Source organism: Microtus oregoni, unplaced genomic scaffold (assembly GCF_018167655.1).
Source record: "Microtus oregoni isolate MIOR12 unplaced genomic scaffold, Mior012 000002F_ref0000024, whole genome shotgun sequence".
In the NCBI taxonomy this organism is placed as follows: Eukaryota; Metazoa; Chordata; class Mammalia; order Rodentia; family Cricetidae; genus Microtus; species Microtus oregoni.
The window spans coordinates 77,384,983-77,403,283 of record NW_024543061.1 but is presented as its reverse complement, the minus strand read 5'-3'; the positions used below and the strand labels follow the sequence as shown (position 1 = coordinate 77,403,283).

Genomic DNA, 18,301 nt, shown 5'->3' with positions numbered 1-18,301 from the left:
TGAAGTAATAGAGTTGTTTTAATAAGATATGCAATCATATCAAATTTCATATTCATTTTACATGATGTAACCAGAATCTACATGTTTGGTTGGTGTAAATGCTTTAACTAAAGTCAGACAAGGTTAGGGTTTTTTTTCTTGGTCATTTTCTACTCAAGGATACATTGTGGCCTAACATGTACCAAGTTTCGACAAAAGTACCTTTTCTCTCTTTCTTTTCTTTTTAAATCCTATCCTAAGCAATTCCTCCAAGGACTTCTTCAGAGTTATCTGTGGATGGGAAAGGCAATTCACAATGCAATAAAATTTATAGCTCATAAAATTATGAATAAGCCGAACGTAAAAAAAGAAAAGTTAAACTAGGTTTAAAATGATTTTTATAATATCAAACACATGAATTGACACAGAAAATGAATCGCAAATGTGAGGAATTCAGTGGCTAAATGCTATGTGCTGCCTGCCTGTTCAATGGGGACAGTCAGCACAGCGCGAAGAGATGCCTGGGAAACAGTCACTGACTTCTCTCAGCAGAAACTGCCAAATTGAGGTCAGGGTAGGTTCTTTTTTATCCTATTAACTGGCTATGCCTACAAATATACAAGCAAACATTCTTTAAAAAAAAAAAAAGAGGTACCCAGAAACTAGAAGGTGAAACTATGTGATCCAGCCCTATTACTGCTAAAAAATAAAAATATAACAAGTAAAGAATTAAATGGGTTGGAGTGATGGCTCAGTGGCTAAAAGTACTTGTGGCTCTTCCAGAGGATAGAGTTCAATTTCCAACACTCAGGCTTTCCCAACATCCTGTAACTAGAGCACCAAGGGACCAACACCTTCTTTCTACCTCTGTGGGCACTCACACAGAATGTGGTACTTACTCACACAGATACATACATGTAAACACACATGCATGCATGAACATATGCACACACAATAAAAACAAACCTTAAAGAGAATTAAACCATATAGTTAAACATCAACTGGCCTGGAGCTCACCCAGTAGGCTAAGCAGGTTGACCAGAAGGCCCGTGTCTGTGCCTCAAGTGCTTGGATTTCAAGCTTGTGCCCCCATACCTGACTTTTCTTTACATGGACTCTTGGGTCAACTCAGTTTCTCAGGCACACAAGGCAAGCACTTTAGCCACAAAGTTATGCCCCTAGCCCCATAATGTTCTTTCTTAAAAGAGGTTCTAATGCTTAGCTATATAGAAGAGCTCCTGGGTGTAGTGAACCGGACAGGATCGCCCTTACAAGATGGCGCTGACATCCTGTCTTGTTGGTAATAAACAACTCCATATTTGGCTATGCCTTTGAGAGCTACGTGTCCCCCGATTCCCGCATGCGCGGTGGATGAGGATCCTTGAGCCTATCCTGATGCGGTCTGGTGTCAGCTGTTGGTGGCAGCCAATCACAGGGCGACCCGTGTGCCATTTCCCTATTTAAGCAGCTGCCTAAGAGCCCTTCACCTCTTTGCTTCATGCTGTCTCTCCCCTTAGCTCCCTGCCCCTTCGCTCCCTGCCCCTTCGCTTTCTACCCTTCCCTTCCTGCCCCTCGTTTCCTGCCCCTTTTGTTTCATGCTCCCCATCAATCAAAGGCACTCCAGTAAAGCGTGATCTGAGTGGAATCCTGATGTGGTGGTTGTTCTTTCTCGCCGATTGAGAAGTCCGCCACACCTGGGTGTCCATTTTACTCACCTACTCATTCTATGCCTGAATTAGTTAGCTTTCCATGGCTATATTTTCAGAAAAACAACATAAAGGAGTGTAATCATTACTTTTGAGATCCTATGGGGGGGGGAATGTACTGACAAAACGTAACTCAGAGGGGAGAGGCTTTATTTGGGCTTATCATTTGAGAGAACTAGAGCCTATCAGGGGAAGCATGGCATAAGGAGCAGGAAGTTACATTGTCATACATACAGAAAACAAGGACATAGAGATGGTTGCCAGGAGAAGTTATGAGACCTCAAAGATGCCCACTGATGTATTTTCTCCAAGATGGTTCCTTAAAACTTCTATAACCTCTGTGAATGGTGCCACTTAAAAGGGGCAAAGCAGTCAAACACATATGCCTGTGGAGGACATTTCTCATTCAAACCCACACAATAAGGAAAAGTTTATTTTGTCTTACGATTTCAGGTTTCCATAGACAGCTGGTTCCATTGCTCTAGACTGTAGCAAAGAAAAACACTGTGGGACAAGAAACACATGACATAAGAGGCAGTCAACCTCACGGCCAACAAGAGACACAGCAAGAATCAGGAAAGGGCCAGAGACAAGCTGTACCCTTGAGAAACATCTTCCTGTGACCCTCTTCTTCTGACCAACTCCCATCTCCTGATAATCTCCTTCCCCTGTGAACATGAGTGGAGAATGTGAGGTTTGCAGCTATGATCCAATTATATCCCAACACTACCCGCTAGGTGAAAACCCTTCAATACATGATCTCACACCCAAACAATAAAATCATGACTACTGTCAACTACAGCTCCCTCAGAACACAGAAGGTTGTGTTAGTCAGCGTTCTAATGCTCTGAAGAGACATCATGACCTCAGTAACTCCTATAAAGCAAAACATTTAATTGACGCTTGCTTAGAATTTCAGAGGATTCACCAAAATTCATTAGCACAGGGAGCATGGTGGTGCATAGGCAGATATGAAGCTGGAGAAGTAGTTGAGAGCTCTACATCCAGGTCTACAAGCATTAGGTATAGAGAGCCACTGGGCCTGGCTTGGGCCTTGGAAAACCCCAAAGCCCAGCTCCAATAACACACTTCTAGCAAGTCTATACCTATTCATACAAGGCCACACCTCCCAATCCTTTCAAATGGTGCCACTGCCAGGTGACAAAGCATTCAAATATATGAGCCTATGGGGCCATTCTTATGCAAACCACCACAAAAGGTAAAGAATAAAGATATCCTATCTAGAACTTTTGACCTGCCATGGGGTTTTGTCTTGGGTAGCATTCTTGGCTGAGAGATATAGCACAAATAATAAAAACCAAGAGACAGATATTGGAGTTCAATCTAAAGATCAGAAAAGTAAAAACAGCCAAGCCCCTAGGGAGCTCTTACCTCTTTGAAATCTTCTCTGAAAGAGAGCAATTTTCTACCGCATCCCACTTTATATTCTTCTCTAGTGTTGGGATTAGAGGTGGGCACCACCACCGGCCGGCCTCTATGGCTGACTAGTGTGGCTGGTGGGATTACAGGTGTGTGCCATCACTGCCTGGCCGGTATGGCTGACTAGTGTGGCTACTTTGCACTGACCTTTGTAAAAGGTATCAGAATCATGGCTGTCAGCAAATCAAGTCACTATGCTTGAGTCTGACCAACGTGACATGACAACTACTTCATCCTTTCAACCACCTTCACCCACAACATTTTAATATCCCCCACACTTCGAAAGCAACTCTGTTTCTGTCTTCAATATCAAAATCCTTCAATTTGCCCATTCTCACACCCTCTCCCCACTAAATAGCCTCAACCACTCCCCTAGCTCCTTGTACTATGTATAAAGGTTGCTGGGTCTGTTGTCCTGGCCCAGCTGCACCTCCTCATCAGATGTGAGTCTTTAAGGTGTCTCTTTTTGCCCCATTGCTACTCAGGCTACCAACTCGAAGCCTTTTCTGAGCCTCTTACATATATTTCCAGAGCGCTGGATTACACAAAGATGTAATCCCCAGTTATGTACTGCTGGGGAAACCAGGGCTTTGTACATACTAGGTAAGCCCTCTGCCAACTGCACTGCATCCCCTACTCTGGAGGTAGTATCATCACTACTATTTGTGCAGATACGGCAAATCTAGGGTATCTGATCCACTTACTCTAGTTAGAGGAAAGTTAGCTTCTTACTATCTGGCAGAGTGCCTGACAGAGAGCAGATGCTCTGTGTATGTTGAATTTTGATTGGTTCTAAATGGTCTAAACTGAGTGATTTGTTACCTAAGTTTATAATATATACATGTCAGCCTTATGGTGTCTCGTCTTACACCAAATTATTGTGTAAGTCACTAGTTCTGCTTTTTGGAAAGTAACTATGAAGAGCTTAAATTCTTCATTTTGACCAATTTTGGATCTCTGTAAGTCCCCGTCTATTACAGAAAACAGTTTACAACTAAGGTTCAGCACAAATAATGGAAGAGGGATCAGGAAAACCATAAAAGCTGGAGGCTTGAGACACTTGTTGCTAGGTAGTGTCTACTTGACAAGGCATACACAATGAAACCTCAACAACATGGTGGCCTGAAGAAGAGCAGCATAATGACAATACGAGATGACATGCCAACATAGACAGGGGAAATTCCACAAGCCCCCCCCCCCCCCCGCCCCAGAAGAAGAGCATCAGGTAGTTAATGACTGCTGGGAGAGAAAGAGTCAGTTTTCTCCAGGGACAGGTTTCCACACAGCATGTCCAATCTCAACTGGTCAGTCCTGAAAACATGTATATACCAACAGTGCTAAGTAGACACAGTAGGTTGCACATACATGTGCGGTGGAAGGAGGGGACTTAAAATTCTTTTAGACTTTTGTGATCTAAATATCCACATTGATGTCTATGTAGACTTGTTCTAAGAGTCATCATATGGACTCAACAAACAAACCCTTACCAGTCCTGTGAAATAGTTCACTATCCCTCCCATGATCCCCCAATTTCAGAGGAGGCATCGTGCCGATTTGTACAAGTTGCTTTCCAGTACAAAAGCAAAATTTTCTGAAATTTGTGTCAGGAATTAGGAAACGAGTTAGCAAGAGATGCCTCACTCTCTCCGAGAGAACTTGTTCTAATTTTCTCATTAGTGAAGACGACATCATCATAAAGAATATCTGCCAACAATCTGATATAAAAATGTACATGTGTCGTGAAGAATAATTGCTCTTCAATTACCACTGAATTATAAAGCTGCTACACAGGTGCAATAATACACGGGCCCTGCAAGTCTGAAAAACTGCAAAGCTTAGGTAATTATGTATATTTCAATGAAGACCCTAGAATAAAATTTTCAGAGTTGAAAGAAACAACAAAGCCAGAACCAAAGAGCTATTTATAGCCATGTATTCTTAAGTTTTCTATTCTTTCTTCTATATACATTTTGAAAATCCAGGGATAATTTCTTAACTCTGGCTTCCAGGAAGATAGAGAAATATCTCTTCCTCTACTTCCAACTGTACCCACAGGGACAGGACTGAAAAGATAGAAATCTAGAGAGAACTATGATAATTGCATTTTTAAAAAATAATTAAATCGTACTTACACCCTGCTTAGTTTATGAAAATGAAGAGTAGAATTTATAGGCAGATGGGTCTATCACGACTGTGGAAAAGATATATTTCTTATAAATTACTAGTCTTTAGCAAGAGAAATTAGTCCCAGATAGCAAGAGTCTTACATACCATCCAGTTCACAGTCTTTACTGCAGAAAACAGAATGTCCTACGAAGTCAGGCTTATCACTCTGATTGTAGCTACTGCAGAACAGTCTAAAGTCAGATGCCTACAACACTGTGCATTTGAGCAGCTGCGAGCTTGGACAGTTAGCTACATTTTCTACTTTTTAAGTCAAGTTCTGGTAAAGTTCTGGGATAGACTTTCACCCAGTTACTGATGAAATAAAGGCTCACCCAGTTATTGATAAAATAATCTTGGGCTCACAGCAAAGGGGCATGTATTTTGTTAGTTTTTAAAATCGTTATTAATTAGTTAAATTTGTTTAGACCCATCACTGACAACTGTCCCATTTTTATTTCTTTTGCAGTGACTAAAATTTTTGACCAACAGCAACTTAGAGGAGGTAAGGATGTATTCGGCTTACACTTCCAGGTTAGTCCATCCTTGAGGGAAGTCAGGCAGGAATTTCAAGCAGGGGGCCCAGGAGAAATTGCTGTCTGGGTCACTCTCTGGCTTGCATTCTGACTTATCTCTCTCTCTCTCTCTCTCTCTCTCTCTCTCTCTCTCTCTCTCTCTCCACACACACACACACACACACAGGTTCATACTTATCTAGTTTTCATATAGTCCATAACCTCATTTCTTAGGGATGGTACCACCAATAACAGGCTGAGTCTCCCTGTATTAATTAATATTTAAGACATACTCCACCAGGCACACCCACAGGCCAATCTGATCTAGGCAATACCTTAACCAGGACTTTAAATCTTCCCTCAAGACATTTTTAAAAAATTAGCTACAGCTGTGGCTGTGGCCGTGGCTAATGTTAGGCTGTGGCCGTGGCTAATGTTAGGCTGTGGCTGTAGCTGTGGATAATGTTAGGCCGTGGCTAATGTTAGGCTGTGGCTGTAGCTGTGGATAATGTTAGGCTGTGGCTAATGTTAGGCTGTGGCTGTAGCTGTGGATAATGTTAGGCTGTGGCCGTGGTTAATGTTAGGCTGTGGCCGTGGCTAATGTTAGGCTGTGGCCGTGGTTAATGTTAGGCTGTGGCCGTGGCTAATGTTAGGCTGTGGCCGTGGTTAATGTTAGGCTGTGGCCGTGGTTAATGTTAGGCTGTGGCCGTGGCTAATGTTAGGCTGTGGCTGTGGCTAATGTTAGGCTGTGGCCATGGCTAATGTTAGGCTGTGGCTGTGGCTAATGTTAGGCTGTGGCCGTGGCTAATGTTAGGCTGTGGCTGTAGCTGTGGATAATGTTAGGCTATGGCCGTGGCTAATGTTAGGCTGTGGCCGTGGCTAATGTTAGGCTGTGGCTGTAGCTGTGGATAATGTTAGGCTATGGCCGTGGCTAATGTTAGGCTGCGGCCATGGCTGTGGCTAATGTTAGGCTGTGGCCGTGGCTAATGTTAGGCTGTGGCTGTAGCCATGGCTAATGTTAGGCTGTGGCTGTAGCTGTGGCCGTGTCTGAGGCTGTGACTGAGGCTGAGGTTGAGTCTCTGGCTTGACTGGGGCTGTGGCTATTTGTATGTATACACATGTGAGTGAAGGTGACCTCAGATCATTAGATACCCTTGAAGTCAGAGTTACTGCTATTATGGGCCACCATCCATTGGGTGCTAGGTATCTCTCTAAGAACAGGATATGGCTTTTATACTGCAGAGCTGTATCTCCAGCCCCTAAATCAACCTCTTCTACTATTTCTACTTTGGGGGTTGGGGTGAGGTTCTCAGGAACTGAACCTAGAGGCTCACAATGCTAGGTAAGCACTACCTCTGAGCTGCCTCCTTAATCCTCTTTTTACTCTTTATTTTGAGATGGAATCACTATGCTTCCCATGTTGGCATTCAACTTTATTCTGGAGACAAGGCAGAACTTATAGTCTTCCTGTCTCAGTCACCTAAGTAAATTAGATTACAAGTTGCAACACGAGGCATAGCAATATGCTAAATTTTCAAGTGTCTGATAAGTCACAGGGGCCCACCACTATAAGGTACTAGACATAGATTGACATAACTGGTAAAATTCAGGAACTGTCTAAGGCAACGGATAATCAAAGGTAAGTATAAAATTGTTCCAAGATTCAAAGAACTTATGGTTAATAAAGAAGAAAAAGAAAGCATAGAAACTAATACACAATAATATAACATGCATTGAAACAGAGAGTTGTGCATAATACCTTAAGAATATGGAAAGACACCCCAGTGTCATCAGGACGGAGCAGGAGAAGGACACCAACATGTCTGCTTGGAGCCACTTGCCCTTGGAGGGTAGAAGAAACCACCACGGACTTATCCAGTGCTGTAATGATGAGCAAATACATGGCAGGGTATGGGATGGAAAGAGGAACGAATGATTCATGTCCTGTGGAGCGAGGCAGATCTGAAGAGGCAAAGGTGGTGAGGAGCAGGCTGATATGCCGGGACCATGGTGACACCCGAGCCTGTGCCATGGACCATGTCTGATCTGTGGCCCTGCAGCAACCACAGTCTGTGTTGATGTCCCTGGCTCCTGCTACCATCAAAGGCTATAAGAATCGGGGTGTACAGAGTTGGTCTTGTTCCTCATTGGTTACAGCACTCAGGAGAGCAGGCCCTGCACCTCACCACAGTAGAGTTGATCCTGGTGGTGGGATTCCAGGTGAGCTGTCCCTGATGGCACAAGAGCAGGAGGACTGGCCCAATCCCTTTGCTGCCTGCTTCATTGAGTGAGCTCACTCTGGTGGTGAGGATGAGGGAGATCTGGCAAGCTAACCAGTCCAGCAGCAATCTAGAACCAGGGCTATGAGTTGGCCCACTCCAACATCTACCTACCTATGAACTACTGGAGCATATGAAGGGGCAGGCCCTGAAGATCCAAAGCTGCAGGATCTCCACAACACAGGGCAACAACCGGATATCCAAGCTGAGTTCCAGTGAAGGCCCAGTATTGATTGTATTGTAGAAGCCAGAGACCTTGGAACCAGACCAGTGTCTCACTGCAATGAGCATTTGCAAGTAAAGATGTGTCGAGTAAAGAGTATATTGTGTATATTACAATGAAGAGATTTTTCTTTTTCTTTTTTTTTTAAATTTTATTTTACTTTATTTGGACGATGTTATAAGGGCAAAGAGCAGATAAAAGAGCAGAGATTAATGAGATCGGGATGTATGATGTGAAATCCACAAAGAATCAATAAAAACTTTGAAAAAAGAACATGAAAAGGATAGATTCTTTCTCCCCCAGAAGCTGTCAGTTGCCAATAACTCTTCATCTGGAGGTAGAACTCCATGGGCTCCTCTCCTCTCCATGATGGGATCTTGCCTGGCTTGAACTCATGCAGAACTTATTCATGGTGCCACAACTACTGTGAATTCATATGTTCAGTGTCCTGCTGTGTCCAGAAAACACTGCTTTCTTGGTTGCTTGTCATACAATACCTCTGGCTCTTATAATCTTTCTGTGCCCTCTTCTTCAGTGATCATTGAGTCTTGGAAAGGAGAGGGCATGATACAAAGCTCCCATTTAGGGCTGAGCCATCTACAGTATGTGGTTCCTGGTGGATCAACCATGTTCCAGTTGGCACCCCCAAATCCAAGGGTAGCACAGGGACAGCAGAATTGTACTTAGTGGTGTGCTTTTTTGTTTCTGCCCTGAAAAAAGAAAGGGGGGATATAAGGTTGGGAGAAGAGGGAAGAGGTAGAGCTAGGGAGATTTGGGGAAATGGAGCTGAATATGAATAAAACACATTGTCTGAAATTTTCAGCAATAAAATAAGTAAAAATTAGAAACCTGGAGAGGATCTTATTAAGACTCAGAGGAGCACAGTCATTGTACACACAGCTGTGAGTATTAATGAAGTCACAAATGACTAACAGTGGTTCTATAGCCTTCTTAAAATCTGCAAATACCCACCCTATTTGTTTGTGTTTGTGTCTGTGTATACATAGATGTTGGTGTCTGCAGTTGCCCATGCATGCCATGAACATGGATCAGAAGACAATCTGGAGCATTGTACCTTGCTCTCTGCCTTTGGCTTATACGCAGGTTCCAAAATTCCACACTGAGGTCCAAGGATTATGTGGTAAGGGTTCTTACACACTGAGCCATGTCTCCAGTCTTCACAGACAGTTTTATTTATGAAAGGGATGATATTCAAATTTTCCTGCAAAGTGTCACTCTCAAGAGCACTTGACACTTGTCATTTGAGAGTGCTCTGTATTGGGCATTGAGAATTGGTTAGGAGAGGCTAGCAAGATAGCTCAGTGGTTAAGAGCACTTTCTGTTCTTGCAGATAACCCTGGTTTTGTTACCAGCACCCACAATGAAACTTACTCCACCATGAACTCTAGTTTTGGGGACCTAGTGCTTTCTTCTGGACTCCAGGGGCAACAGAAATGCATGTGGTGTAAATATATGTAGGAAAAATACTCATCCAATTAAATGATAAATAGATAGATAGATGATAGATAGATAATAGATAGATAGATGATAGATAGATGATAGATAGATAGATAGATAGATAGATAGATAGATAGATAGATGATGTGGGATTCTCCTCTGTATGTTGTGAATATGTTTTATTACTATTGGTTAATAAAAAAGCAGCTTTGGCCTATGACAGGGCAGAATATAGCCAGGCTGGACGAGATATAGAGAGATAGTAGGCAGAGTCAAGGAGACAGACGCCATGTTGAAGGAGACAGATGCTGGAACTTTACCAATAAGCCACAGCCTCATAGTGATACACAGATTAATAGAAATGTGTTAATTTTAAGATGTAAGAGCTAGTTAATAAGAAGCCTGAGCTAATAGGCAAACAGTGTTGCAATTAATATAGATTCTGTGTGATTATTTGGGTTTGGGCGGCTGGGAAACAAATAAACAGTCTCCACTTACAAGTAAATAAGTAAGTAAATATGTAAATAAATAAATCTGAGTGAGGGAGTGGTAGGAAAGGAACCAATAAAGGTGTTTTGGGTTACTTCAATTCCCCTTAGTATAATCCAGCCTCCTGACTTTTGCCTTCTGTGCAAACAGGACTTAGAAGATGGCTCCATATTTCCCAAAGATTCATTACATAGTGTATCTGAGGAATACAGATATAAAGGAACAAGCAATAAAAGGCACTTCTGTGAGAGAGCTGTGACATTTCCTCAGTCGTTTCTACTCTGAGCTTCCTCTGTGGCTTTCTGGTTCGGGCTTTGTGTACAGTCACTGTAAGAGACTCACCGAGGTAAGAGAAAGAGCAGGGCTACCGCTTAATTCCTCTCCCAACTCAGTGGATGTCCTTTTACTAATTACTCTGTCCTTATCACAAGACTATCAGACTTCCCCTCTGTACCCAACGCTGCAGGAAGCCTAGCTTCACAGTAAGTGGTCCTCTCTGCCCCCTTGAAGGTTATAGAAGCAGGCAACCTCTGCAGTTTTCACAGAGGAAAAGTTTTCCAAAGCCCAAGTTTCCACCACAGAATTCCAGCATGCTTGCCAGTGGCCCCTGCAAGAAGCAGAGCTGCTTTCTTGGGAAAGACACCACGGAAAACTTTCGTCGGTGTCGTTACATCCCCAGTGAGCGGCTTGTGGGGCAAACACAAGCGACAGAAACTGTTTGGCTGGTAGTAAAATTAACTTTCTGTGGTTTACAGAAACCACAATGGTTTGTAACTTAATCAAACCACAGATTGCAATGACCTGGTAGTTTTACTAAAGGGCAAATTTGTCAGAGGAGGAGACAGGAGGCACTAAATTTTTCACCAGGGCCTCTTCTGTGTCCTGCCATCTGGATGATTCAGATTCCATATGTCCATTCTTGGGTCATTCCACCCATAAATTTTAAAACTTTATTATTATTATTATTATTATTATTATTATTATTATTATTATCATTATCATTATTATTATTATGACTCTCTCTGTGTGTGCATGTGTGTGTGTGTGTGCATTTATGCCATATGTGTGGTCATTCATGCCAAGGTACACATGTGCAGGTGAGAGACAACTTTTTGTGGAATCAATTGCTTCCTCCCACTTTAAAAACAGTTCTAGGAATTGAAGTCAGGCCACAAGGCCTGCAAGACAAAAACCTTTACTCACCGAGCCATCTTACCAAACAACTGTGTGGGAAAGCAGAGAAGTTCACATCAGGGAGGCCAGGAAGCATAGAAAATTAAATACAGGGAGGGATGTGGACAATGTACAGCCTTCAAAGATGAGCTGCCAGTGACCGACTTTCACTAGGTAGACACACTCCTGCTTCACAGGGATTTCCTGATGATCAGGTCCACCATGACCTCCTGTGATAGATGGAGTCATTCTCCAATATGGGTTGGGCTGTGCTCCGTGCTGTTTTCATGTAGATCCATTTCCCAGGAAAAACTATACTGAAAAGAACACCACTTTAATCTCTCAGTGTTGTAATAAGAGCGGCAGGGCTGCATCCCCAGCACCCCAGCCGCCTGGCTAGCTTATGCCCTGAAATAACAACACACAAACTGTATTCATTTAAACACTGCTTGGCCCATTTCTATCTAGCCTCTTCTAGGCTAATTCTCACATATTAATTTAGCCCATTTCTAATCATTTGTGTAGCACCGCTAGGTGCGCTTACCGGGAAGATTCTAGCCTACATCCATCCTGGGTTGGAGCTTCATGCTTCTGCCCCCAAGAACTGAGCTATGGCGTCTCTCTGAGGCGTCTGCCCCCGAGAGGAGAGCTGTCAAGTCTGAGCTCATTTCCTCTTCCTCCCAGCATTCTGTTCTGTTTACTCCTCCCACCTATGTTTTAACCTATGAGGCCAAGCAGTTTCTTTATTACTTAACCAATGACCTTCCTCCATCATCACAGAAGTGATCAAGTCTAAGGGATAAACTGTGTGATCATTCTATACAAAGAAACAGGGCATAATAGTTTCTTTTCCATTTCTGTGATATAAAAAAACCCCCCAAAAAAAGAAAAGAAAAAAGAAACCAAGGTGAAAATGGTTTATTTGGATTACAGGTCTGGGGGCAAAGGTCATCATGGAGAAGACTTGGCAGCAGGCAGAGAAGGCATGGTGGCAGGAACAGGAAGACAGCGGATAACATGTACCGTGTAGAAAAAGCAGAGAGAAAACAGCACCCTCAGTGTTCCCTCAAAGCCCACTCCCATTGACCATTTCCTCCAGCAAGGTGCCACCTCCTAAAGAATCTGCAATTCTCCCACAAGTGCCGAGAAGTCACACACATGAGCACATGGGGACATTCATATATAACCCACAAGAGATACGACAGCCAAAGAAGGGACACGGAAGCTGGGTAGATCAAAACATGAACCAGTACACAGAGATCGTTACTGAGAGTCAAATCAAAGCATTTTGCTCTGTCCTTAAGGGACAAATGATGCCAATCAAAGTCCACAGCTTTGATCAATCTTTGGTTTGGTACGCCAACATGAAAATAAGACTCACTTGTTAAAGTTTTACAGGTTGACCTGGTAGTCCCATCCACTTGTCTCCATGAATCCCAGGCTCTAAACCCCAAAATGGTGAGATATTCTCATCCACTGTCACTTTCGTCAGCCTAGTTGATGTCCCCTCGCTTTCTAAAATAGGATGCTTGCCCCCACTCACTTGGTGGGAGCCAGGATAATAGTAGATCCAATATTTCCCAAAGCCCGTGTAGACTGCTTGCTGTATTCCTGACTACTGGTTAATAACCAGTCAGTCAAATGGCACCTTTTGATTCTGGTTTCCTCAGAGAGGCTGTTCTACAAGCTTGGGGTCAACCTAAAGGACGTGGAGTTTATTTAATATTTTCTCCTTTCATTAGTGAGCTTAAATTACTTCCTTGTAAACCCTGCTCGCTACCTAAATGTACTAGCACTTTTGTTTCCTAATTAACTTTCTTATCAGAATCCCAAGCAAAAGTAACAAGAAATGGAATCATGATAAGGTACCCTGCCTCCTCAAAGCAGATTTCCTTTTCCGCTTTATCTCTTGGCACTGTTCTGGCTTGTTTAATTAAAATATCAGAAATTATTAGACTCAAATTATTTCCTGATCTGGTGCTCAAACCCCCCTGAAAAACTGTTTCTTCTGTCTCCATATTTAAGCCTTTATCTGCAGGAGGCAGATGAGTTTCCATATGTACGGAACTGAATTCACATAATTCAATATAATTTTGGGAGAAGTGTCTAATTTAGTGTCTAAGTAATTAAACAAACAAATCAGATTTGGCTATGCTGAGCCTTGAGTGTTTAAATGCCCCTGTCTTCTTTCTTGGGCTTGTAGCTTGTCAAGAAGAATAGCACTAATGTGGAAAAAAAAAAGTGAAGAACTTTCAGCATGAAGCTGTGACATTCAAAGCAGACATCTTAAATTTTTTTTCCATGAGAGGAATGGGGGGGGGGGAAGGCTTCAAGTCCAAGCAACTCACATAAGTCATATTGAAGGCAAAGTAGTCATGTCTGTTACAGATTTCGCCATTGCCGAGGAAGACCTAGCCTTACATGGTGGCCCTGAGCAGCAGAGGACAGGGAGACATCCCCGGGGTCTCCAGGCTGGCATTTGCTTGCTTCTGGTGGAACTGTGTGGGAAGTTTACCTTCTTTGTAGTCGTCTGCAACATGATCCCCTTTTGCACAGTCAAGCTTGGCTACTACAACCACCAGGCAGCTATTCTCAACCTGTGCTTTGTTGGCGCCTCAGTCCTCAGCCCTGGGTTTGTTGGGTGGATGGCAGACAATTACGTCGGAAGGAGCAAACTGCTGCACATATCCTTACTGCTACATTTTCTAGGTGAGTGTCCCATGCTAACTGCGTTTCTTTTGTCACATAGTTCAATAAGTTTTTGTTAGAATTTTTAGTTTATTTTATTCCTGCCCTAGTCTTAACATAAGCTATAATAAATGAAGTATATTGTTTCAGTTTATTTTATTCTATATATTAAGTCATTGGTAGATGTGTGTGTGTGTGGTGTTTTCCAGAATTGTCAATAGCATTCTGATTACTACATTTTTGCTAATTACCTCTTTGCATGTCAATCTTCTGCACACCTTAGAATGCCTTGCTTTCCTCTTTGTGCTCCAACTGAAATTTGTGACAGAGTCTATATGAAACATGAAAAGCATTTGCTTCACAACTGGATGAATCATGCTGAAAAGGTTGCTAAAGTTCATGGAGAATAACTAAGAGATGTTTGAGTTTTATAATTAATCATATGGCAATTAGATTTCATATAAATATATTCAACTACAGTTAAAGATAAGTGAATTCAGACAGAACATTAGGATTGCTTACGTAAAGAAAAATAAACATACTCCAGAAGCTTGGGAATGCTTGCTGTGGCATAAAGAGCAAGCTGGTGGATAATCTTGTGTGTGTGTGTGTGTGTGTGTGTGTGTGTGTGTGTGTGTGTAAGAGAGAGAGACAGAGAGAGAGAGAGACAGAGAGAGAGGGGACAATGTTGAGAATGTTGAGAGTAGGTTTTTACTTTCCATCCTGTTTGAGGTACAGTCTCCCTTGTTTCTGCTGTTGACACGGATGCCAGAGTAAATGGCCTGTAAGCTTTCAGCCAGTTCTCCTCCCTTTTCCTCCACACTTAACACAGGAGAGCAGGGATAAAAGATGTGTACTACCATGGCCAGCATTTTACATGGGTTCAGGGCCTGTGAGGTTGCACGGTTAACACCTTTACCCACTGACCCCGTCTTCATGACCTTCCTTGCATTGAATCTGACCGATACTGGGTATGGAAGACAGGACTCACACACGTTCATCAAGCACTCCACCACTGAGGTACATCCCCATCCCTTTCTACCTTTGTATTTTGAGACAGGGTCTCTCTGGGCTGCCCGGATGGTCTTAGAAAACACTGTGTAGCGCTATCAGGCCTTGAAACTAGTCCTCCTACCATAGCCTCTCAGCAAGGTGGATGATAAGCCTGTGGTGCTGAGCTTGCCTTCCCTTTCTTCTGTGAGTGGTGCCCCAAAGTTTCCCCTCAGAACTGCCAGGACACTGCAACCTGTTACTAAATAATAGAGTTCTAACCAAACTATGACCACTGTCAAAATTGGTATCAACTAAGATTAAAAATGCAGCTTGCCCCTTGACGATGGCCTTTCTACTAAGCTGCCAGTAATCTGTCCAATTCCAGCCCACATACCAATTTACCAACTTGACTTCCTGACAAAAAAAAAGAATTCATGTTATTTCATATTGTTTCTAATATCTAAAAAATAAACTCAAAATTTAGCTTATCAGACCTCTATAATTTATATAAAATGTAATCTATGCTTGCCTCCAATGACGTTGAGATCCTTGCTATGTACCTAGTTTTCCCTCTGCCATTCATTCTTGCTGTGTCTGAAAGAGTTAACTTCTTCAAGCATTCACTCTGTACCTGAGATTTTTGAAAACCCCTGCTGTTTTGTCCAGACCCATGTTTATTGTTGTCCCTCAGAATTTAGCCATGCTATTATCAAATATAGAGAAGTGATGGGCTGGAGAGACTGGGGGCTCAGTAAATGCTTGATGTGAGCATGGAGACCTGAGCTCATCCCAGAACCAATGTCCAAATACATGGTGTGGTGGTCTCCAGTTTTAGCTCAATACTGGGAGATGGAGACAGGCTGCCTGCTAATGTGTAAGTGGCTTTTCTTAGGTCTCTCTCTCTCTCTCTCTCTCTCTCTCTCTCTCTCTCTCACACACACACACACACAAACACACACACACATACACACACACACAAACACACACACACACAACCCTATTCATCCCAGATTAAAAAAAAAAAAGCTGTGACAACTAAAGTAATAATCACATCAACCAAAGTTCAATTTGGGGAACCAGTGAGTTTTCATTTGGGGTTACAATAGGATTGTGGGGAAAGGTAATATATATGAGCGGGGATGAATCGAAAGCAGGGATACCGCAAGCATAAAGCGCACTCTAACTTGTGTGATGACATGAAGTCCATGTCCCTAGAGCTCTTTCCATGACTTTCAGACAGTTCCAGAGTCAAGGACTCTCCCCTCTGCATCTGTCTGACCCACCCGCACTTGTCTGCTGCCTCTACGGCTCTGGGGAGGGGACTTAGTGAATCGTGCAAATTTCATCTTTCCCTGAACATGTGAATGAGGGGTCCCCTCATCACCCCTCTCTCTCCTAGAAAGAATGTTTCAATTCAGAGGAAACCACTGCACACCACTAGCGAACTTGGCAAGCCCCATGTCACTAAGATACTGTCATCTGCAAAAGCAAAGTCGGTGGCTTCTGAGGGATAATACCCCCAGAGTTCCCTGGCTCCCACATACATTTTCCCACATGTGCTGGAACACATACATGCACACAATCTACATGACTGCATTTAGACTTCTGCCATGCACGTGTTCTCTGCATGTCTGCTCTTTCTGATGTACTTACTCCTGAACTGCTCCCCACCACCTTACATAAGCTATGACAGCATGTTTCCCAGCGCTTACAGATATAGGCAGATGACTTATGCAGGGTACAATGGCATACATCAAAGAGAGAAATTCTTATCAAATAGATCACAGATTTGTGTTTTTATCACATCAGTTTTACTGAAGATAAAAATGAAGTCTTGATCTAATGAAATCAGAGCGTTGTGACATTTTCTCAAAGGATAAAAATAGAACATTTTTGTGGCTTACGCTGAGGCATCGTATGGTCTAGAAGTAGATTTTCCTTAAATAAGTAGTTACTGCATTGGCCAACTGAGCTGAACATGCTGCTGCATAGCCTTTGGTACTGCCAAACCTCACATCACACTTCTAGGGAAGATTAAGTAGTAGAGAAACATGTTGTTTCACACCTGACTGACTTTGAAAGAAAACACTTAAAACTCAAGGCATTAAAGGGTCCACTCTCAAGGTAAATTATCCCATTGCTGAATGACAATCAAATGCATATATTCTCCACATGGTAAAAAACATGTAGAAAAGACATTAAATGCTGTTCCCAATTCATATTTCTGTGAAATTAAAATTTCAATTTGAGCTCCAGTTGAGGAACTAACTGCCCAGAGCCACTCTCTAAAAATTCATACCAAAAATGGTAATGTCAACAAAGTTGGATAGAACAAAAGTAATCAAATGGATGAAATAACATTGATAATGTTGGGGATGTAGCTCAGTGACAGAGCGAAAGCCTAATGTATGTGAGGGTTTGGGGTCCATCCCTAGTACCACAGGAAAAAAAGGAGAAAAAGGAGGAAGAAAGAGAGGATGAAAGGAAGAAAGGGAGGGAGGGAGGAAGAGAGGGAGGGAGGAAGAGAGGGAGGGAGGAAGAGAGGGAGGGAGGGAGAAGAAAATAGGACAGGAAGAGAGCTCTACCAACTGACATCTCAACATTGGTTTCAAGAGTAAAGAATACAGCTTTTGAAAATGAAGGAATGAACAAGTTAGCAATTGATGGGGCTGCACAGTAGCTTCTATTTAGTGAGTAGAATCGTCCTGTGAGGGCTCACAAGGTAAAAGTGGGAAGGAGGCTCAAGCTTCCCTTGTCACTCTGTCCCCTACCTCCTCCTGACTGGTCTACATGACTCCAGGACACACTCATGCCTGCCCCTCCCATTTCTCACCTCCCTTTGTGTGCCAGGAAGGTTCCGTGAATCTGTGTAAGAAATCATAGAAACAAGGACACACGTGGTCAAAGGATAACCTTGAACTCTTGACCTTTTCTCCTTTTCTTCCTGAGAGCTAGGACCACAAGTATACTCTGCCAGGCACACCAAATGTCTTAATGTTTCTCATGATATAGTTCTGAGTCATCTTAATGTTGTTGAAAATTAGCATCATTTGCTTATACAATCTTAGAGAAAAGATAGTTTGATGTGGGAGGTCCTTCTGTCTATGTGTTGCTTTTATTGGTTAATGAATAAAGAAGCTGCTTTGGGCCAATGGCTTAGCAGAACATTGCCAGGGTGGAAGATATATATATATA

At 42.7% G+C, this 18,301-nt stretch overlaps 1 protein-coding gene across 1 annotated transcript in view; it reads left to right on the top strand.

Moving 5' to 3' along the window:
• Positions 1 to 13,800: 13,800 nt before the first annotated feature.
• Slc15a5 (solute carrier family 15 member 5) overlaps positions 13,801 to 18,301 on the top strand; it is a 110,434-nt gene continuing 105,933 nt past the window's right edge. Inside the window, exon 1 of the mRNA XM_041678731.1 lies at positions 13,801 to 14,134. Coding sequence (XP_041534665.1) covers positions 13,801 to 14,134 — 334 coding nt within the window. The remainder of the gene's footprint in view (positions 14,135 to 18,301) is intronic.